The 23,616-nt window shown below is 43.7% G+C and overlaps 1 protein-coding gene across 49 annotated transcripts in view; it reads left to right on the forward strand.

Annotated features, from left to right (window-relative positions):
- Positions 1-23,616, forward strand: part of IQCH (IQ motif containing H) — a 245,590-nt gene that overhangs the window by 196,571 nt on the left and 25,403 nt on the right. For 21 of the 49 annotated variants that reach the window (XR_008539624.2, XR_001710020.3, XM_054667716.1 and 18 more), the window contains 2 exons: positions 12,111-12,281; positions 22,683-22,805. The exons of 4 other annotated variants lie outside the window; for them this stretch is intronic. Coding sequence is in view for 40 of the 45 variants with exons in the window: in XM_054667716.1 (XP_054523691.1) it covers positions 12,111-12,281; positions 22,683-22,805 (294 nt within the window). In the remaining 5 variants the exon portion in view is untranslated. Of the gene's footprint in view, positions 1-12,110; positions 12,282-13,697; positions 13,788-22,682; positions 22,806-23,616 lie in introns of those variants that run through there. 24 more of the 49 variants (XR_008539627.2, XR_008539626.2, XR_008539625.1 and 21 more) reach the window with 3 other exon arrangements.

Here is a 23,616-nt window from a genome sequence, read left to right on the forward strand (position 1 = left end):
TTTCTTCCAGTTGATCACGTCAGCTACTGAGACTTCTGCATTCGTCACGTAGCTCTCATGCCTTGGTTTTCAGCTCCATCAGGTCCTTTAAGGACTTCTCTGCATTGGTTATTCTAGTTATCCATTCGTCTAATTTTTTTTCAAAGCTTTTAACTTCTTTGCCATTGGTTCGAATTTCCTCCTGTAGCTCAGAGTAGTTTGATCATCTGAAGCCTTCTTCTCTCAACTCGTCAAAGTCATTCTCCATCCAGCTTTGTTCCGTTGCTGGTGAGGAGCTGCGTTCCTTTGGAGGAGGAGAGGCGCTCTACTTTTTAGAGTTTCCAGTTTTTCTGCTCTGTTTTTTTCCCATCTTTGTGGTTTTATCTACCTTTGGTCTTTGATGATGGTGACGTACAGATGGGTTTTTGGTGTAGATGTCCTTTCTGTTTGTTAGTTTTCCTTCTAACAGACAGGAACCTCAGCTGCAAGTCTGTTGGAGTTTGCTAGAAGTCCACTCCAGACACTGGTTGCCTGGGTATCAGCAGCGGTGGCTGCAGAACAGTGGATTTTGGTGAACCGCAAATGCTGCTGCCTGATCATTCCTCTGCAAGTTTTGTCTCAGAGGAGTACCCGGCCATGTAAGGTGTCAGTCCGCCCCTACTGGGGGGTGCCTCCCAGTTAGGCTACTCGGGGGTCAGGGACCCACTTGAGGAGGCAGTCTGCCCTTTCTCAGATCTCAAGCTGCATGCTGGGAGAACCACTACTCTTCAAAGCTGTCAGAGAGGGACATTTAAGTCTGCAGAGGTTACTGCTGTCATTTTGTTTGTCTGTGCCCTGCCCCCAGAGGTGGTGCCTACAGAGGCAGGCAGGCCTCCTTGAGCTGTGATGGGCTCCACCCAGTTCGAGCTTCTTGGCCGCTTTGTTTACGTAATCAAACAACTAACTCGGCAATGGCGGGCACCCCTCCCCCAGCCTCGCTGCCGCCTTGCAGTTCGATCTGGGACTGCTGTGCTAGCAATGAGCAAGACTCCTTGGGTGTAGGACCCTCTGAGCCATGTGAGGGATATAATCTCCTGGTGTGCTGTTTTTTAAGCCCGTTGGAAAAGCACAGTATTAGGGTGGGAGTGACCCGATTTTCCAGGTGCCATCTGTCACCCCTTTCTTTGACTAGGAAAGGGAATTCCCTGACCCCTTGTGCTTCCCAGGTGGGGCGATGCCTTGCCCTGCTTCGGCTCGTGCATGGTGTGCTGCACCCACCGTCCTGCGCCTACTGTCTGGCACTCCCCAATGAGATGAACCCGGTACCTCAGTTGGAAATGCAGAAATCACCCGTCTTCTGCGTCGCCCACGCTGGGAGCTGTAGACCGGAGCTGTTCGTATTCGGCCATCTTGGCTCTGGTCTTGATCTCTTGACCTTGTGATCCGCCCACCTCGGCCTCCCAAAGTATTCAAAATTCACACTTTTAAAATATACATTACAATGGTTTTTAGTATATTCACAGAGTTGTGCAACCATCACCATTATCTAATTTTACAACATCTTCCTCAACCCCAAAAAAGAATGCTGTACACATTAGAAGTCACTCCCCATACCTCCTTCCTCACAGCCACTGGAAACCATTTTCCATCTCCATGGATTTCCCTATTCTAGGCATTTTATATAAATGAGATCATACAATAGGTGGGCTTTTGTGACTGGTTTCTTTCAGTTTCTATAATGTTTTCAAGGTTCCGTCATGTTGTAGCATATATCAATGCTTTGTTCCTTTTCATGGCTTAATAATATCCCATTGTACGGCTATACCACATTTTGTTAATTTATTCATCAGTGAATGGGTATTTGGGTTGTGTCCACTTTTTGACTGTTATGAATAATGTTGCAATGGACATTCATATAAAAGTGTTCGCATAAACATGTGTTTTCATTTGTCTTGGTTATATACCTAAGAGCAGAACTGATGGGTCAAATGGTAACTCAAAGTTTAACTTTTTTAGGAACTGTCAAAGTGTTTTCCAAAGCAGCTGTACCATTTTGCCACCTCACTAGCAGTATATAAGGGTCCCAATTTCTCCATATCTTTGCCAACACTTGTTATTGGTTTTTTATTTCAACCATCCTTGTGGGTGTGAAGGAGCATCTCTTATCTGTGTTTTCAAGGAAGATTTTTTTCCCCTTGTGTTATTTTATTGAATCACCCAGCAAAGATTGATTGGGCACTACTAATATCAGGAGTACTGTGCTGAGTGTTGTACAGGATGTAGGTATGAAAAAGAGAGGTTCTTGCTCTCAGTCTCATTCTCCTCTCTAGGAATTTCCCAAAAGTAAACAAACTTGCCTTGAATTTGAAATCAAGGGCTCTGAACTCTGGTCTGAACTCTACTCCTGACCAAGTCTCTTCTCCTTGTGAGCCGCATGCCTGGGGTTTGAGGGGACTGGACTAGACCAACTCTAAGGCCATAGCTCAGACAGTCCATATTTCTTGCCTATATATTCTGCAACCAAGGTTGTTCTTTATTTAAAAATTCTGGTTTCCTGGAAATGTCAAAGAAACTGGGAAGGAAAGGGGAACTCTGCAGCCAACTCACTGCACTGATTAGGGCCAATGCCACATGCTCATCCTTACCGAGAGAGGATTTTGCTTTGCACAATGGTCATCGAAGGCTGTTCATAGGAATCTTCCCCAATGGGATCCACAGAACAAGAGCTCTTCTGCTTTGAAAATCCTCACAGAAGACTTTTGGAGATCATTTGAAGTGACAGTAAAGGAGCACTTCTCAACTAAGAGAATCCTTCACCAGCCCTGCCATTTATAGCATGGAAATTAAAGAGGGAGAATAACTATCTACAGTATGGGATTACTATATTGAATTGCCATGGAAGGCGCATATACAATTACTAGTCCTAGAAACCTGAAATAGCTTATAAAAATTGTGTTTTCATGTTTATTATAAATTAGTGCTTAATGTCAAAATAAAAAAGTAGCATTCCAAAAATTCATAAGAAAAAAGCAAAGAAATGCTTAAAAAGAAATGAGTATATTCTGTATCTTTATAAATAATAGTTGGGCCATTGGTCTTGAAAGTAATAGAGGGAGGGTCATAAATGCATGGAGGCTGCAGAAGAAACTCAGAAAAGGAAGCAGAGAAAGCAAGAGTATATTAAAAGATTTGTGATTTTTTTTACAAAGGTAAAAAGTATAAATACAGCTGCCGATGATGAAAGTTTAAGTTTCAAGATTTTCCATTTTTGATCCTCAAATTAATTTTAGATATAGTTTCTGCATATCATGAACAAATTTCCAAAGTCACAGGGAAACTTGGCACTCTGAAGAAATTGATCTACTAATGCTGGCAATGAAGTGTCATAGAAAGAACTAGCCTGGAAGTCAGGAACTTGGGCTTTGATTCTAGTTCCTCCCCTAAATGTGGGACCTGAGAAGTCATTTCACCCTCAGAGTCCTCACCCATAAAATGAAGAGATGAGAAGGATGGAGGTCATTCTCAGTCAGCCAGGACAGTGCTGGTTAAGACCTCCCTAAGCCCTGAGTATTTTTAGTTTTAGAGATTCCATCCTACATCGTATCAAATGTATTAAAAATCCATTTCATCTATTCCATGAGGATAATCATGGAATATGATTTAGACATAACTGTATTAGTATTGTGTTGTATCTGACCGACATGTTCTATTTGGTTGATATTTTTAAAACATTGTTATTTTGCTGTTTTCTTTTCATATTTGGGAGCCAGGAACTCCCAAATATGGATTTTGGATTTTTTTCAGAATCCAAAAGTTTTGAAGGCCTTTGAAAATCACGGAAGTCTTAGGTACGCCTGGCCCTGAGTGCTAAGTGGTGGGGCACAGATGGTTTGCAGCCTCTTACCCCACCCACTCCAAACACCCCATAGAAGGCAGTGTCCAAGGGGATTGGTACAGAGATGGAAGCTCTAGTTGCTCAAAGATAGCTTCGTGGAGCTGTGATTTAAGTCATGCCCAAAAAGATGAGTAGGATTAACAGAGACAGAGGGGAAGGCCTCTAAGCTGAAAACCAAGAGGCTCAATTGCTGACCGGGGTGACTGCCCTGTACAGCGACAACTGCCGTTCTTCACTTCTCCAAGAGACTGGGCTATCCCAACAGCTGCCACCAGGTGGCAACAAGCCAAGCGGCTGCTCTCCCCTCTGCCTATTGATTTAGGCAGAGGGCCTATTGCATTTTAATGTTATGCAAACAACTCTTACCAAATACCATAATCACATTAGTATTTTACTAACTGAAAATTCTTACAGTGGGGTGTACCAACTCCTTTAAAATTAAGCATGAGGTGTGTTGTTTACCACAATGGAGAGCTCTATGCTGTCTGGAGATTCAGTGATCCAAGTGGGGAAAAAATATGTCATTTAGTAACTGCCTAAGAAAACGTGTTCTGTTTATAATAGCTGGGATTCTGAGGCCTGTATTTAAATAGCATCTGCAAAGAGTTAAATGTGCTCCCTGTCTCTGAGAAGCAGGCAAGAACACAGAAGTCAAGAACCAAGTGAATTCTTACACCTGCTCCAACTCTGCTCCCAACAGTCAGATGGGGAAGAAGTGGTCAGGACCCAAAACAGATTTATGTCTGCCAGGCCTCTGTAGTAATAGTCTCACACACTATCTCATTTAGCCACTGAATCCACACATATCCCTCAGGGATAGATCCCATCAGGCCTATATTAATAGACAAGGAAATAGGCCCAGAGAGGGGAAAGAAGTTGCTTAAGACCACAAGGCCAGCACTCCCAGCGAGGTCCTGTGACTCTGGTCCAGGGCACTCTCTGTCCTGAGAAAGCCATCCACCTCTCCCAAGCCACGGTCCCCTCCAATCCCATTACTCTCAAGCTGCTGTCACTTTTCCCCTACCAAGCTGCCCCTGTCCTTCTCCACCTTACTGCATCTTAGCCTAAACGTGATGAGAAGTGGACTGAGCTGCCTCTGCCTTGTCCCCTGGGGAAGGCCTCAGGTCCTATAGACCTCACTTCTCACCAATCCAGGAGAATCTTGAGCCCCAGGCCCAGAAGTGAGAGCAGAGAAAAAGCTGCTTCCCTCCCAGGAACTGATTCTGTTTTATCCCTAGAGCCTAGCCATGCATATCCTCCTGATTTTACAGCTGCAAAAGGAGAAAAAGTGCCTGAGATTTCAACCCACCCTCTATAACATGCTGTAACAAAGGCATCTCAAACTTAACTGATCTGAAATCTTGATTTTACCCTCCAAGGTATTTCTCTGGCATTCTGCCCCAGTGGGAAATGGTAATGCTATTCTTCCATTTTCTTCAGGGTGGAAGTTTCGGAGACACCTTTGGCTCCTTTTTCTCATACTGCACATCCAATCCATCAATAAGTCCTTTTAGTTCTACTTTTGAAAAATATCTATAATACAACCACTTCTCCCACCTTCCAGTTACCGGTGTGGTCCAGCCACCATCATCTCTCACCTCAATTACTGCAAGTCTTCCTAACTGGACTCCCTGTTTCCATCCTTGCCCCCTCAGGGCCTCTTGTCAATGCAATTAGAGTCACATTAGTTAGCTCACATCACTCCTCCACTCAACACTCTCCAGTGCATTCCCAGCCTCCACAGCTGTAAAAAGGAAATAAGCCCTTGGCTCTGTACTTAGCCAAACCAGTAAAACAGAGGGAACCATGGCCTACCCGTGGCTGTATTCTCTACCAACCAGAGGAGCTGGGCAGGTGACCGAGCACTTGGTCTTACTCTAGAAAAAATCAAGTGGTCCAATGCTGGATTTTCTGTCGAACTGGGGCTGTGAATGCTGTGAACATGGGCAGAGAGGTGACTCACACATGCCTTTGGCCAACCAGCTACTGAGCATGATGGGCCGTGTATCACAGTTCACCCTGAAGGCCGGGTGCCATTTCTGGCGTGGGTGAATTCTCAGTACTGCATGTCTCAGAGTTGGCTTATTTGGAGTGCCTGTCTTTTTAAAAATTTTCGGCAATATGATAAATATACACAATTCCCTGTTAGCCTCATAGATACATCTGGAGGCAACAGAGGGAGGATTCACCCAGACTACTATCCCCAGTGAGTGATTAGTTAAGGAAAGTGTGGCCCGGAGAGGCAACTTCTTTTGGGTCACAGATATTTGTCTCAGACCCTGATACCAAAAGCTGGGGCCTTTAGTGGGTCATTTATCCTGTCTGAAATCTCTGGTTCTTCTTACAAAAAGAAAAAGAGGAAGAAGACGATAAGAAAACTTAGAGATGAGTCTGCAGAGCATCTTCGGATTCATAAAGCTCTGAAATCCTGATTCTTCAGTGAGTGTTATTTGATCTATAAATTAGTCTCTGAGTCCCATACATGCCCTGATGCCCATAGGAGAAGGGTGGCAAGAGGCAACACTAAACCCTTTGCTGAGAACTTTATTTGCACAGAATGTAGGGCCTGAGCACATCTGCCCACATCTGCGTGCTCTGCCACCCATTCATCCCGCCTGTCACCAGAAAGAGGCAGAAGCAGCAGGGGTGAGCAGGCAGCCTCCATCTGCTGAGAACACCTCAGGCAAAAAGGGCTCAAGACCAGGCTTCTCTCCCACCCCTCCCCACACAGAAGCATGTTGCTACATTGTCATCTCAAAGCTTGCGGTCCAGATCCTTGGACCAGAACAATCTGGGCAAGCTGACCTTTGCCTGATTCCTGCCCTGTCTACTGGCTCTCACCTGCCCAAGGCCTCCAGATGCAGCTGTGGTTCACACGGCATCCAGCACAGTAGCAGTCAGGGCAGTGGAGAGCAGGGGCCTCTGTAGCACTTCTGCCCTCTCCACCCCACTGGCCCTGCTCCTTTGCAGGCTACAATGCACTTCTTTACAACCAATCCAATAGAAATAGAATTCAGCCAGGCATAGTAGCTCAGGTCTGCAATCCCAACACTTTGGGAGGCCAAGGCGAGAGTATCATTTGAACCCAGGAGTTTGAGACCAGCCTGGGCAACAAGATCTTGTCTCTACAAAAAAGGAAAGAAAAAAAAATTAGCAGGGTTTGGTGGTGCAAACCTATTAGTCCTAGCTACTCAGGAGGCTGAGGCAGGAGGATTGCTTAAGCCCAGGAAGTCAAGGCAGCAGTGGTTTTATTATTATCTTATTATTAATACTTTCTTATTAATGAGATACTTTGCATTCTTTTTTACATCCTCAGTCCTCAAAATCTGGTGTGCATTTGTACCATTTCAAGTGCTCAATAGCCACATGAGGCTAGTGGCTACCATATTTGATAGTGCAGATCTAGAATATACATGGAAGTCTATATACAGTTGCAGTTATCTTGATTCTGCTAATGTTAACACTGGCTGGTAACATTTTGTTATATTCTCATCTAGTCTTTTCTACATATATTAGTTTTGCAAAGCTGAAGTCATGTTGCTTATGTAACTTTCTATCCTCCTTTTGCTGTTTTGTGCATCTTCCTAAATCATCAAAAGTTCCTCACAACCACTGTCTCTAATTATATCAGACTATCCCATCACTTGGATGTGTCATAGTCTTTTTAGCCACTGCCAAAACGTTGGACAGCAAGTGTTTCAGTAATATAGGTAATACTGAGATAATTATTTTTTGTATTCCTTGTGCTCTTAAGACCTTAATATAAATCTCTCTAGCATTCTAACCATTTTTAACAAAGTGACCTTTAATCAGTCAAACAACTGGCAACAAGTGATTTCTGACTGACAGCTGAGACACCTTATGTTCTCATTACTCACCTCTGACACCTGGTTCTGCAACCTAGGGCAACCACTTCACTTTTCACACCACAGTCGCTCCATTTATAAACTGACTGTATTAGGTGATTTTTAAGGGTCTTTCCAGCCCTAACCTTCAGTGATATTTTTCCCCCACCCTCGCATCTAATCAATTAACCTGTCAAGCCAGTTATTATAAGTCATCATAAGCAAGTCACGTCAAAGCCACCACATAAACATTTTAAATTCATCCAAGTCTCCCATGCCCACTCATAGTACTTTGTTCAGGCCCCCATCATTGCTCACCTAAAGTGGGACAAGAGTACCTAGTGCTGAGAGATTAGATTCTAAAGTTACCATCAGAGTCCCAAATCAAGAATAGGATTAAATGGGCTGGGCTCAGTGCTCATGCCTGTAATCCCAGCACTTTGGGAGGTCGAGGTGGGTGGATCACTTGAGGTCAGGAGTTGGAGACCAGTCTGGCCAACATGTTGAAACCCCGTCCCTACTAAAAATACAAGAATAGGATTAAATGAGAGGTGTGAGAACACATGGGCCTGGCACGGAGGAGGTGCTCAGTGAATATTTGCTGCATTTGAATCTGAAACCAGCCTCAAGTGACCCACCTGGATCTCATTTCCTAAAAGTTACGGAAGAGGAGTTCACAGTGAAACACTGGAATTGCGAATGCACCCTGCTGCGTGCCCTGCCCCAGGCACTAGGTGCTGCAGGAAGACAAAGACTTGGCAGCATCCCCTAAAGGGCTGACAGTCTAGAGGGGGAGATAGGAACCCCTGTGCACAAAACAAGCATGCCTCAGGCGGTGTCTTCAATGGAAAGACCAGATGGAGAACAGAACAATTATCTGAGCAAATCAGGCAAGCCTGCTGTTGAGGAAAAGGCTGAAGAAAATTTGTCCTCCTGTTTCCTTTGAGAACCAAGGGGTTAGGGCAGCCAGAGGAAGCAAAAGCATTTCAGCTCTAGAAACAGAGTTCTGGTCTGTACTATATGATCTTAGGCAAACTATGAGGCTGCTTTTTTATCTCAGTGTCTTCATCCGTAAAATGGAGACAGAGTAATACCAACCTTGCACAAACCTACCTGCCTACTGGATTGAGTTGTGAGGTTGAATAGAACAATTACGTATAGGGAAAACAGTTATTAAATGGGTGACCTAATAGCTAACATAGACAACGGACAATGTGCCTTCTAAGAATCTGCTCTGAAAGGAAATGTTTAGTCATCATAAAAAGCATCTGTAATGAACTTTATTTGTTTAATTTTATTTATTTCCCTATTTTTATTAAATAGAGTTGGGGTCTCGTTATGTTGCCCAGGATCGTCTTGAACTCCTGGCCTCAAGTGGCTTCCTGCCTTGGCCTCCCAAAGTGCTGAAGTTCCAGGCATGAGCCACTGTGCCCGGCCTACCTTATAAATTATAAAGTTCAGTAAAGGTTGGGCGCGGTGGCTCATGCCTGTAATTTCAGCACTTTGGGAGGCCGAGGGTGGATCACAAGGTCAGGAGTTCCAGACCAGCCTGGCCAAGACGGTGAAACCCCGTCTCTACTAAAAATACAAAAAAATTAGCTGGGCGTGGTGGCAGGCACCTATAATCCCAGCTACTCCGGAGGCTGAGGCAGAGAATTGCTTGAACCCGGGAGGCAGAGGTTGCAGTGAGCCAAGTTCGCACCACTGCACTCCAGCCTGGGCGACAGAGTGAGACTCCATCTCAAAAAAAAAAAAGAAAGAAATTATAAGGCAATTTCACGTGCATTTATTTTGTTTCTAAAACCCTGTCAGTATTATCATTTGCTCCTTTTACACTTAAGGATACTGAGATTGAGAGAGCTTAACCAACCCATTGCAGTTCCCACTGTGAGGTCCAGATTTAAGCTCTCTGACTCCGTGGTTCTCACTCTTTCCCCTACACTGTGCTGCCTCCTATTAAAATCCTTATTACCAAAGCATTAATATTATTAACATAAATATTAATAATGTTTGTTATGTATGTTTCCCTTTGATCAAGGACACTAAAACCTCAAAATAGAAACTCTGAAAAAAAAAAAGTCTGACCTGCTAGAATAGCAAGCTCACTTTCTCATATTAAGGGAAAGTAGCTGTCCCCATCTGATTTACATTTCATGCCATACAGCAGGAAATATTTAAGTTGACAAATAGGATATTTACAACTGCAACAGATACTTGGCAGTTAGTTTTTAACAATTGTTGCAATGTGATTTATTTGCTATTATAAAAGGGCATTACTGTGCGAATATGACTCCTGAAATTAGCTTTAGTTTAGCAAGGGGCCTTGACAGCTTGACCTCTTAATATCCTTATAATGACGCCATTTACATTCAATGCTTACTCAAGTCACTCACTGCTAGATTTGTTTGAGAGGAGTCCACTCTAGGGCAGATGTATTATGTATTTTAACACACAGAGTTGGTGAGCGGGGTAAATACAGGCCTTCTAAGAGGAAAAACTGTTTAATCAAGTCTTCATGAAAATGTGTTAGTTTCCAACTTCCTACAGTGAAAATGCATTATGCTAATTACAGCATACTCCAGAAATACTTCATGTTTTCTCCACAAGACATTTTCATGGCATGTCTTATATTAAACACAAACATGTTCTGATCCTCTGCAACTTTAGTTTTTAATTTCACTGGAGAACTGTTACATAGGATAAGGATTGGCTGGGCCAGAATCAGGGAATGGGAAGAAGGTAGACTTGGAGCCAGGTAGAATTGGATTCAGATCCCAACACCACCACTTCCTAACTCAGTGGATTTGGGTACCTCCCTGAACCTCAGTTTCTTCATCTGTGACATGGGGTTGTTATTTTTTAGGCTGCCACAGAGATCTGAGATATTTATGATTCACCCAGCTTCATAAAAACTGCAGGTACTTGATACATGGGACCAGTTGTGTTTTTGTTGCTTGTTTAAAGCTCAAAGGTCACCTTCATGATGCGGCCCTGATTTCATTAGACAAACCCAGTCTGTCCTTTCTTTCTGCTTCAATAGTACTTTGTTCCACCCCATTATTTTATCACATATAAAATTCTATTGTTTAATTGGATATGTATGTATCTGTCTTCACCTTCTTTTTTATTTTATTTTATTTTTTTTTTTGAGACAGAGTCTCACTGCCACCCAGGCTGGACTGTAGTGGTGTGATCTCGGCTCGCTGAAACCTCTGCCTCCTGGGTTCAAGCGATTCTCGTGCCTCAGCCTCCCAAGTATCTGAGATTACAGGCGCACGCCACCTTGCCCAGCTAACTTTTGTATTTTTAGTAGAGATGACATTTCGCCATGTTGGCCAGGCTGGTCTCAGGTGATCCTCCCACCTCGGCCTCCCAAAGTACTGAGATTACAGGTATGAGCCACCGTGCCCAGCCTGTCTTCACCTTCTTGATGGCAGGGCCTATGCCTATTTACCTTTGACTCTCCAGTGACTAGGACGATGATATGCCTTGAACATTGAACTGAGGAGGATGCCAGGGGTGCTTCTGGATTCAGTGTGGGGATGGGGGATGACAAGGGCAATTAAGGTTGATCTGCCACAGGAGAGGGAAGAAGTAACACATGACCTACTTTTATCATTGCCAGTTTAGCACATAGTAGATGCTCAGTAAATATTTGTCAAACGAATTAGTGGACATTACTCAGTTACCTAGCAGTTGACATTAACTTATAACCAATGTCTATTTTTTAAAGCATTTTTATTTTTATTTTTATTGCATCATAATATTCTTCTAATAACACTGTGATACAGCTAGGATAAGGTGTTATCACCAATTGACAATTGAGAATACTGTGACATTGTAGGATTGGTAAAATAAGATTACCCTTCACTCTCATGAGAAAATGGGGGTAGACCTAAGACTTAGAGGCCAACCATTAGTTTCCCTTAAATATCATATTGAGGCTCCCAGAGGGGCTGTCACTGCTTTTTCCAAAATCAGGGCAAACTGCCCTTTCTCATATTCATCACTCTTTTCCCCTCTTTCTGCTCTACTGTAGTTCCCCACCCTCCAAAGCTTCAGTCTCATTTTCTCAGTAGAAAACCTGGCACTGACCACCTGCACTGACCTGCAGGCCATAGGCAGAAAAATCAAAGTCAACGTGAGCTTTGCAAGACTCGGCATCTCTGTCAGATTGTCTTGGCCAAGTATTTCTGTAACTTCCCACAAGAACCTTGAATCTTCTGATTAGAATCAGACTCCATCTCTCAGTTGAACAATGTACAAACAGAAGGAAAAACATCTACTCCATTAAGACACATGGTCACTGGTTTCACTTAGTCTGATGTAGTTTGGTCTGGTTAGGCAGAGGTGGGGCCTTCGCTGCTGTTTGCTGATTTCACCCTCACTTCTACGGCTCCTGTTTTAATCAGGTGTGGGCAACCGGCCTTAACCTCGCATATAGTGACCAGCTGGCCCTGACTCAACTCACCTTATACCTGACAAACGGCCATCTGGATTGCAGTTTGAGCACCCTGGAAGTGCCCCGCTTTGTTCCAAAGGAAAGGAAGAAAACCAAATGCATGAGTGCGCTGTCAATGCCGGTAAGCAAGAGGTGCTTCCTGAAGGTTCTCGGTGTTCAGCAACACCCACTGCCACTGCCTGAGCTCTGTCTAGGAGCCAGGATCTTTGAGTACAGGAAGAAGAAAGAGCCTAAGGCAAGTCACTGGACCTGTCTGAGCAGGGTCTGGAAATGCGAATGTGTTGGTCAGAGGAAAGGGAGAAGCCATTCCCGAATGAAGCTGCCATCTGTGGAAATGCGAAAGAGCATGGGGCTCTCCTCCCCTTTTTCTAGGCAGGTACACCTACACCCATTGCCTCAACTACAAGCTGTTTCACACAAAACCCATATTGTTCTAGCCCCACTCTCTTTTGTGAGCTTCAGATTCATGGGTCCAAAATTCTATAGAACATCTCTGCTTCGAATTCTCAGAGTCAAGCTATCCAAAACTGCATCACATTTGTCTTTCTTCCTCCTGTACTTCCTGTTAGTGGATCAGGCCAGAGACTGATAAGATAACCCCCAGCCCCACATCCAGTCAGCAAGCAGGGCGTGTTGAGTCTAGCTGCGAAAATGCCACTAACCTGACCCCTCCTCTCTCTCCACAAAGATAGTGTCTTAGTGTCGGCTTCCGCCATCTCACACCTGTATTCCTCCTAAGATTCCCTGTCCCTGCCTGTGCCCTCAGCCTAAACAGACACGGCAGCCAAGGTGGCAAGGTGAAAAGCCAGTCTGAGCATGTTGTTCCCCTGTGTGTGATTTTGAATGGACTCCTGTGATCTTCAGGAAAATCCCACTTCCCAGCTTGGTTAAGGAGCCCCATCATGTTCCACCTCTTCCCACAGCTGCCGCCTCCCTTCTTATTGCTAGCTCCATCAGTGAGGGGGCTGGGGCCAGAGTCCTGGGGCTGGCTGCGGGTTACCAACCTCAGCACCCTGAGTAACAAAGGGCATAGCCCCATGGGGACAGTGGGCGCTTGGTTGAACAGGCTAGGTTGGTCACGGAGAGAGAGAACAAAGGCCAAGGGGACCAGATGCCCTTTGTGCAAGAGTGTATTGGGGACTCTCTGGCCACGGTGCTCTCACAGCTGCCAGAGGGTTTCTTTGGCCTTTCCTTACAACAGTGGGCTTCATACTTTTTTGCAAATGAAGCTCTACTTGAAATCCAAATATATCAAACAGATAAAAGAGGAACTCTAGTGATTAATGGGACCCAACATGAGTGTCCCAGAGATACCTTTTCCAAGCGGTCTCCTGCCTTTCTGTGAACCCCTTTGGGTCCAGTCTGGATTTGAATAACCTTTGACTCTTCCGAGGATCTCTGCAGTCACCATAAGGAGGGCACCTGATGTCTTGGGGGGCTCAGGCAGCCTTTTCCTTTCCCTCTTCTTCATCCAGTTGCCCAATCAGGTACCAGGAAGAACCTTGCTCACAAGAATCCCCTTGATCTCTTTCCTTAGTAAGAAGAGAAGCAGAGTTGAGCTGGAGAGGAGAAACAGACCTCTTTTAATTATGACCCAGGACCTTGCTAAGAGGCTTTCAGGTCCATCTCCACCTGTGGCCTCCATCCTCACCAAAGAGACCTGAGAGACCCTACGTTCAGTGCTAGAGGGAGAAACAGCAGTGACACTTGAGCCCTTCTGGCCAGTGAACCTAAGTCTATGCCATTTCTGCAAGAAGCTGGGGGTCAGGTGTGGTGGCTCATGCCTGTAATCCCAGCACTTTGGGAGGCCGAGGCAGGCAGATCATTTGAGCCTAGGAGTTCTAGACCAGCCTAGGCAACATGGCAAAACCCTGTCTCTACAAAAATACAAAAATTAGCCGGGCATGGTGGTGCATGCCTATAATCCTAGCTACTGGGAAGGCTGAGGCAGGAGGATCACTTGAGCCCTGGAGGTCGAGGCTGCAGTGAGTCATGATCGCGCCATTGTACTCCAGCCTAGTTGACAGAGTGAGACTCTGTCTCAAAAAATAAAAATAAAAATAAAGCTGGAAGCAGAGTGGTATTCAGCACAAGACTTCCAAAGACAATTGCAGCTTTGAAGTATGTTGCTTCAGAAGGCTATCAGCAGAAGTTGTGCTTTGAGTGAGAAGCACTCTTCCATTTTCCCCATGTTGCCTATAGGTTTCATTCCTAGCTATAGGCAACATTCTCCTGTGATCAAGTCTTAAACATTTTTAGGAAGTGCATGCACACAAAAGGGAGGCATTATGATCTTCAGTAAGGCCAGTACCTCTTAAATCACTAGAGAAAAGCTATGCGGGTTTTCTGGTGTAGGAATAAATTGAAAGTGCTTTTCATTTTAGAAAGATATAAACAGATGTTCCCCCCCTTCTGCCACTATGCTTGGGTTGTGCACACACCCTCCTGTGCATGTGTACACATATGATCAGCGATTTTTTTAAAAAGAAGCATGTGCACATGCACACGCGGTACAACTCACAAGCAAATCGAAGCTTCCTGAACAAGTGTGAACAGACTATGATGCCGTCAAGTTTATGATCAGGCAGTTGACAGCCCCCTTTGAAGACTGAAGGAGAAGAAAATGCACAGATGAAACCACAATGATAATGAGAGCGCATTCAAAACTAATGCCTATAAAATGCTTCCAGTGTGGGCCCTTTTCTTTAATAATATGCTATATAGAAGGAAAGCAAACACCTTCCTGGGCTCTCAGAAGAGCTGTTGTCTCATCTCAGAAACAGGTGGGAGAACTGTCACTCAGACCCATTTAGACCAGGTGAATGGGTTTCTGATTCACTGACCTCCACAAAGAACCACTTGAAGTTGTAAACAAGGCCTGATAAATCCCAGACGTGCGTGTTTTAGAAATGAAAAGGAATCGCCTAACAGTGTTTTAACTTTCAATTAATGTTCTGTCCAAACCGGCATCAATCATTACCCTTTTCTGTCAGTTTTTCACTCTTCCTCGCTCTTTCTGGACCCTCCATACCATGGTTGGTGAGTGTCCAAAAGGGAACATCTTTGCAAACATCTTAACACAACCCAAGTCATTTATACACATTTTAGCAGCACATGATCTGTAATGAATGATTAAGTAAAACCTTTTGTGTTAAATTATGATGTTAATAATGATTCTGTCTCCTGTAATTTATTATAAATTCTCAAATGCTTCGGGTTTGATTTTGATAGAATGCAACAACAGCAGAGTTTATGTGATGACTTTATTTTTAGAACTCCTTCTTTGAAGGCACACATTTCCCTGCTACTGCTGCTACTGTAATTATGTACAAAACCAATCACTCATTAGAGTTAGGATACATTATCTTCTAGACAGATGAGGCTAAATAAGCAACACATTAATAATTCAGAGAGCAGTTCATTATGCATGTGGATGCCTGCTTCGTAACTGAAATAAGAACCTCATCAGCCTCTGCCAACCCTTAAACAATAGTTCTGTGTTATTGCAGCCACATTCAAGTTTACGCTTGTTAAACTGCTACTTGGATTATTTTATCAAACATTCATTTATTTGTGGTCCCTTACTGCCGAGAACAGATTTTGGAAGCTCCTTTTTTAAGTTAATGATTTGAGCAATGGGTGTTATTAATTCTCAGAATATTATAAACATGATTAATTTTCAGGCAGAGATTTATTACATAAGGATTTCAACTATGTCAACTGAAATGCATCACTGTCAAAACAAGTATCATGGCGAAAATAGAATATGTTCCACATTTCAAGTGCTGGTGCTCAGAACTAAATCAATTTAAATTGTGGCTGAAGCAAAATTATATTCTCCAGTGAAAAGGAGTATTTTGAGCTTCCTTTATTTAGCTTGAAGCATTCTTGTTAAATTGTGATTTAGAAAGGTAGTTTAATAAGACTAGACTTCTACCAAGAATATTTTGTCTTTTTTTTTTTCTCCTGTTTTACTAGAAAAGGCTAACCTCTGAAATTCCCACCTATTCCAAATGTGGTCACTGGACATTTGGAGTGAAGAGTACTGGTCTGGGAGTTAGGGATCATGAGTTCTGATCTTCTCTTCTGGCCTCAGTTTCCTCATTTCTAAAATAAAGGAGGGCTACATGATCCCCAGGGTCACTTGGGGGATTTGATCTTACGGGGCCTACAGAAAGGGACTCTGCACCAAGCCTGGCCCAGGCAGCCTCATGTGTTGCGGATGGCTGAAGGAGGGGACATCTCCTGTACGGGGACACAGGAAGGGCCCATCCCTCTATACTACAGCCTTCGCTTAAAAGGTCTTTTTCTTGCAGGATCTTTTAGAAAGGAGTAATATTGTGACAGGTCATATCCTAAGTTCTCATCAGCCTTTATCTTAACCATCAGTTACTACTTTCAGCAAGAATCAACTAGAAGTAAATTCTGCAGATAGATACTTACCCAATGCCTATTTTGTGCCAGGCACTCTACTAAGCACAGAGGATATAAGGGTGAGTAGCAAAGCCCTCCAGTTTACCAAAGGACACAGAGCCTTTACTCCACCCCAAGTACTTTACTAAGTGCTTTCCATGAATCTTTTTGCAGTCCAATATATTAGGCAGGTGCTGTTATTATGCCCATTTTTAGATAGGAAGACAAGGTTAAGAGATGTTAAGCAATTTGTTAAAGGTCAGTAGGCAAGCAAGTAGGGAAGCCAAGATTTAACCTCGGCCTGTGTTTAACTGTGACACATTCCAACCTGCCTTGCATCAGCTGAGAATCAGTGATCCAGCCCCAGAGTGGAGCTTGTGCTCATCCCTAAAGAAGTCCCTTGTTGAGGCCATAGAGAAAGCTCTTCTTTGAAAAGAGGATGTATTTCCCTGTGTGACGAGGTTGTCTCCAGGAATATTGCCATTATCCATTGGCTTCTCGTCTGCTCTGAGCTCAGCCTCAGCTTCTGAGTCTCACACAGAAGCACTAAATGGACCGGATGTTCATAGAGGAGTCTTAGGGTTTTTTTGTTTGTTTGTTTGTTTTGAGACTGAGTCTCGCTCTGTCGCCCAGGCTGGAGTGCAGTGGCACGATCTTGGCTCACTGCAAGCTCCGCCTCACAGGTTCACGCCCAGGTTCATACTCCTGCCTCAGCCTCCCGAGTAGCTGGGACTACAGGCGCCCGCGACCATGCCCGGCTAATTTTTTTGTATTTTTAGTAGAGACGGGGTTTCACCATGTTGGCCAGGATGGTCTCGATCTCCTGACCTCATGATCCGCCCCCATCAGCCTCCCAAAGTGCTGGGATTACAGGCGTGAGCCACTGCGCCTGGCTGGAGTCTTAGATTTTAAAAAGAACATGTAACTGGACATGGTTTCCTATACATAGCACAGATTTCCAAGCAAATAACACAGAGCATGGAAAAGAGCATGTCACTTATACTATGAACCATCTAGAAAAGGTTATGTTTTTTAAAAAATAAACAGTTCACACACTAAAAATATGCATGAAATATACATCTTCAACTCTTGTCTTCAAAATCAAGTTTAATGGGGTTCTCATTTAATTCTTTGAAATACATAATATATTCACATGGTTCAAAAGGCAAAAGGTGGAAACAGTCACACATGGACAAACCTCCTTTCCATTGATCAGTTCCCACCTCATCCTACAAAGGTAACCACCATTCTGTGTCTATATATCCTTTCAGAGCATCTTTTTACATATACAAGTACATACACATACAGGTGATCCTTTTCCCCCTTTTATACCCAAAATGTAGCCTATAATACATACTGTTCTGAATCTCACTTTTTTCTTTGGAGAGCTTTCTCTAACACTTCATTAAAAATGTTCTCATTTCTTTTTTTTCAGATTCAGACACCTGAGCAGTATCATTTCTTTTTTACAGCAACATATTATTTCATTGCATGGATGTGCCATAATTTATGTACCCTTCCCCCATCGGTAGATTTTTGGGTTGTTTTCAGTTTTTTCATATTACAGTGCTGCAATGAATAACTTTGTGTATATATCATTTGGCACATTTAAGGTATATCTTAGAATACATACCATAAAGTGGAATTTTGGCTCAAAGGACACAACCATAAAAATTAAAATTTTTAATTTCAATAGATATTTCCAAATCATGATTTCTTTTTTGATCCTTATCAAACCTACATAAATTGTACAGCATCAGAAGAGACTAGTTTTTACAAGTCAACCTTTTAATAGAAAATAATGTTTTCTATTTGTATAATGCTTTATACTTTAACTATACATGAGCTTATTTGATCCCCATGATAACCCCAAGAAATCGATGTTAAGGATTATTATATACATTTTACAGAATAGGAAACTGAGGCTAAGCAAAGTTAAGTGAGCTGCCCAAGTCATAAAGGTGGTACATAGCAAAGCCCAGGTCTTCTGATTCAAGTCACCTTCTGATGAAAAGGTTTATTGGTTAGTTGGTCAGTTTTAATTTGAAATAATTGACCTTATCTTTCAAACTATTTAGTTTAATACGTGAAAATAATTGCTAACATTTATTGAGAGCTTACTGTGTGCCAGACACTAGTCCAAGGTCTTTACATTCTCATCTAATCCTCCTCTCAATACTCCTATGCTATTCACTTGTGCTATCAGGCTGGACATAAGACAATCCTAGGTGATTGATAGTTTCTTCCTGCAGAAACTGTGCAGTTGGCTAGGTCTTCTAAAAAGTAGTTGTATCTTGTAAGTATTATTCTAATGCATTTATTTAGCACTTAATATGTGCCAGGACTTTCACCAAGCATCAGGAGACAAAGATAATTGACAAAGTCCCTATCCTTGAGGAGCTGAAAAGAAAGGCCATAGAGAGAGAGAGATGTTGCTATTAAAATAGATAACATACACATGGATAAATGCCATTTGAGTGACAGACCCTCAGCTTGCTGCCAGAGTTCTCAGGGGAAATGACCATGGACTGGCAGGGACAGGGAACACTTTAATGAAAACACAGAACTTTATCCTGCCTTAAAGACTAGAACAGTCACTAACTGGCGAGGAGGGGAGGACGTCCCCTAGCAGATGGGACAGAGTCCAAAGAAACCTGTGGTCTGCTAGGAAAAGGCAGTGAACCAGTCAGACTGGAGCACAGAACTGGGGAAGTGGGAAGCAGGAGAAGTAGTTGGAAGGGTGCACTGAGCAAGTTTGGGGAGGTCTACCCACCACACCAGGGTCTAGATTTCACCATGAAGGCAAAAAGGCCTGAATATTTCTGAATAGGAGGATGACACAGACCAACCTGTGTTGGGGGAAATGATTAATCCGGTGATACTGTTCAGAATCCCAGGAGATGGGGGAAGAGTAGGGGAAAAAACAGCCTGGGAAGTTACATTTATTGTAGATCCAAAATCCTTTCAAAGGAATGACAACAAAAATAGTAGCTACCATTTATCAGGTTCCAGGCACTGCAGTAGGTGCTTATTTAATCATCAGAAGACAGAGAATTTCAATGATCTGTTCAAGATCACATACACAGTAAGTGGCCTTGTCAGGTTTTGAACTTCTTTCTCACTCCATATAACCTTTCCACTGCAGAATTCTGCTTGTATCCTCACCTCTGACTCTCCAGGCAATAAAGGTCTGGACTAGGATGGTGATGGTTATGGAAAAGAAGGTTGGGAGACATGTACCAAATATCCTGGCTCTTCCTTCAGATTCTTTATGCATCACAAACCCCAGTCTGGGAGGAAGGGGAGTTGCACTCTGCATCTGTAGTGAAGAAGAAACCTCAGGGTAGCCTGCCCTTACATGTTGTCTAGTAATCATGTACTACTGGACAGTAAGCTCTTCTGCTGTGCTTTGGAGCCAAGATACATAGTATTGCTAGATTGTGCTACCACATGCCTGCCTGCCTACCTCTCTTGCTGGCTGGGGTCTGGTCTTGGTTTTTCTTGTTTATATACTATGGCAGCATCAGACAAGTTTAGAAGACAAAAATAACCTTGGAATTATCTTGTGAATTCATGGCAATTACCATGCAATTACATGCTCAGTAACCACAATGGAATTCGAGAGTGTTTACAGTTCACTTCCATGTGCAAAAGCCCATGCTTCTGGGCTTTTCAGTGTGAAGGTGAGAGCATGGCCAGCCCAGTATGGCAGAGCGAGCAGGCCTTGTGGCCATGCCCTTCCAGACAGACTAGCTAGCTGGGCCAGAACTTCTCCAAGCCAGTTCTTTTTACCCCACCAATTATTCCTGCTTAGTCCACCAGAGCCATACTGTCCTCCAGCAGGCAAGGCCCAGAGCAACTGCCCTGAGTTGTCCTTCTCTAAGGATGGTGTGACTGTCCCCTGTGCCATGTAATAATCACCTGCTTTTGCCCCAAAGCATTTATCAATGGGCAGTGTCTTTCTTAAATTACATACTTTGAAGAGTCTCTTAAGTCAGAGGGAAGAGCTATCCACCTAATCTATTTCATGTATTCATTCTCTTTTATTTAATAAACACCAAGTGCCTGTTCTGTTCTGGTATCATGCCCAAACTGGAGATTCAGAAACCAAACAGCGCCTGCCCTCAGAAAACTCCCAGTCATGGAGGGCAGATGACCAAGGGAACAACTCATGATAGGTCAGGGTGACAGAGTACAGTAGTGACGCATATGAGGATCAAATCAATTTTCTGTTGTTAGAAAAATCCCAATGGCTACAAATGGGACGCTACAAGTGGGGTAAACAACTCAAGATGTATTAGCCTGTGGGGGCCTAACTCGTCTGTAGATGTGGACTCCACTTGCATTTAGGATGAGCAGCCTTAACTGGTGGCACTGATGATGTGACCTTCGGACACAGGACTTGATGTAAATGTTGAAGAAAAACATGTTCCCCCCATCACGTGTGAGGGGAGCATGTCACCAAAAGTGCCACGAAATCTGAGTGTGTGTGTGTGTGTGTGTGTGTGTGCGCGCGTGGAGAGGGAGAGAGGGATGCAGGAGAGGAAAGGAGGTCTATTCTCTGCAGAGCACTCAGTCAGCCCCAGTTCCCTTGCGTTATCTCAGAGACAGGAGGCGAGCCAGAGGCCTGATTATAATGCATGTCAGGTCACTGCGATTCCTTACGGCCAGCTCCAGACCAGCAGCACCTCCTTTGCCTACTCCTTTTCCAGGTCACTGCATAAGTCTGGGTACCTAGTTGCCCAGCACCTGTGTGTCACCACAGTTCAAGAGCCAAGCCAGGCACCTTTATCTTCTATGCCCTAAGGTTGGCCATGGCCCTATATGCAGTTCTCCAAATTTCCAGCTATCTAGAGAAAAACAGCTGATTGACTAAGGCAAATATCACATCTCAAAAAGAACATGCTATAAAACTGCCAGGATCCAGTTCTTTATCTGGTACATATTAAATTTTAAATGTTTTCAGGAAATACATAATGACAGCACTTTGGGCCTACTATCACCAATCTCTTTGGCATGGCTTTCACTGATAGACAAGCAAGATAAAGAAGAGCCGTTTCCCCAAAGAAAGCAGCATCAAATTTCTAATGTTGGCCACCTCAAGGAGGTGGTCCATGCCCAGTGACTTGCTGCCAAAGGTTAAAGTATGGGAAGAGTGGGAAAATATCTTTACAGCAGACAAATCTGTAAAGTTTTTTCACAAGCTTCAAAAGCCACTGTAGCCAGGTGATAAAGGTTAACATCATCAGTGATAAGTCACACTGATACCATCTATCTACCTTTGATATGAAGTGAGGAAAATGGCAGTTTGCCCACGTGGTCTTCCTCTCAAAAACACATTACTACAGTCTAATCAGGAGAAAAACATCAGACAAACTGAAATTGAGAGAGATTTCACAAAATGCTTGCCCATTACTCCTCGGAACTGTTAAGATCATCAAACCACAGGGAAAGTCTGTGAAGCCGTCACAGGCCAGAGAAGCCTAAGGAGATATGACAGCTAGTTACGGTGCAGTGTCTCAGATGGGGTCCTGAAACAGAAAAAAGGAATTAGGGAAAAACTAATGAAATAGAAATAAAGTATGGATTTATGTTAATAGTAATGTAGGGCCAGGTGTGGTGGCTCACGCCGGTAATTCCAGCATTTTGGGAGGCCGAGGCTGGCAGATCGCTTGAGCTAGGAGTTCAAGACCAGCCTGGGCAACATAGTGAGACCCCTGTCTCTACAAAAAAATAATAAAGTTAACCAGGTGTGGTGGCATGCACCTGTAGTCCCAGCTACTTGGGAGGCTGAAGCAGGAGGATCACTTAAGCCCAGGAGGCAGAGGTTGCAGTGAGCCCAGATTGTGCCACTGCACTCCAGCCTGGGTGACAGAGTGAGACCCTGTCTCAAAAAATAAAATAAAAATAAAAAGTAATGTAGCAATGTGTTCCCTTAGTTGTGACAAATGTACCACAGCAATGTAAGATGTTAACAATAGGAGAACTGGGTGTGGGGGATATAGGAACTCTCAGAATTATCTTCGCAATTTTCCTGTTAATCTCAAGTATTCCAAAATTACAAGTTTATTTAAATATCTGTTTAATATTCAGTTGTGCTCCTTTCCAGACGCTGGCAACCAGTCGCTATGCAGTGATGACCACCCAGCTAAGACACAGCAATCTCTCACTGGTTTTCCACTATGTTTTTCTCCAGATCTGTAGGGCCCATGGCATTGGCTATGATCTTGAGGTATGAAGGGTTACAGTTGGCCAGGGGCGGCCAAAAACATGCCTGTGGGTGATCTAGGTAGCTAATAATTTGGTGCCCCTTCAAATAGATATTCTTTAAATACCGGTTTGACGTGTCTGTAGAGGAAGGCTGATTGCTGCTTGGGGAAGAGCAGATACGCAACTCCACAGAAAGTAGCACATAGTCCTGGAAAGTTCTACTTCGTCTCCAATCTTACACACCCACTTTGCTAAAGCAGAAGCCATGCAAGCTCTCCAGACTTAGGAGGCATTTTGGGGACCACCTCATGATCCTGAAGCAGGCCCTGAGCTTCCTGATCCCACCCAAAGCTGCTTATCAATGAATAGCTTCTGTCTTAGTCTGCTGGGGCTGCCATAACAATATAGCACAAGCTAAATGGCTTGAGCCACAGAAGCGTATTTTCTCACTGTCTGGCAGCTGGTACGTCCAAGGACAAGGCACTAGCAGATTTGGTTCCTGGTGAGGGCCTGCTTCCTGGCTTGTAAATGGCTGCCTCCTTGCGGTGTCCTCACATATGGAAGGAGAGAGAGAGAGATCTCTGTTGTCTCTTTTACAAGGTACCAGTTCCGTCAATCAAAGCATCACACCTACAGCCTCATTTAACCTTAATCACTTCCTTAGAGGCCCTAGCTCCAATACAGTCACTTGGAAGGTCAGGACACAATTCAGTCCATAGCATCCTCCTACTGATATTTGATAATTTATTTCTGAAGGGAGTTCTGATAAAAACCATTTTCTCTACTTTTGGTCTATCTCCAATGATACCGGGGGCCCCTGCATAGCTGCTTTA

This window comes from Pan troglodytes, chromosome 16 (assembly GCF_028858775.2).
Source record: "Pan troglodytes isolate AG18354 chromosome 16, NHGRI_mPanTro3-v2.0_pri, whole genome shotgun sequence".
NCBI lineage: Eukaryota > Metazoa > Chordata > Mammalia > Primates > Hominidae > Pan > Pan troglodytes.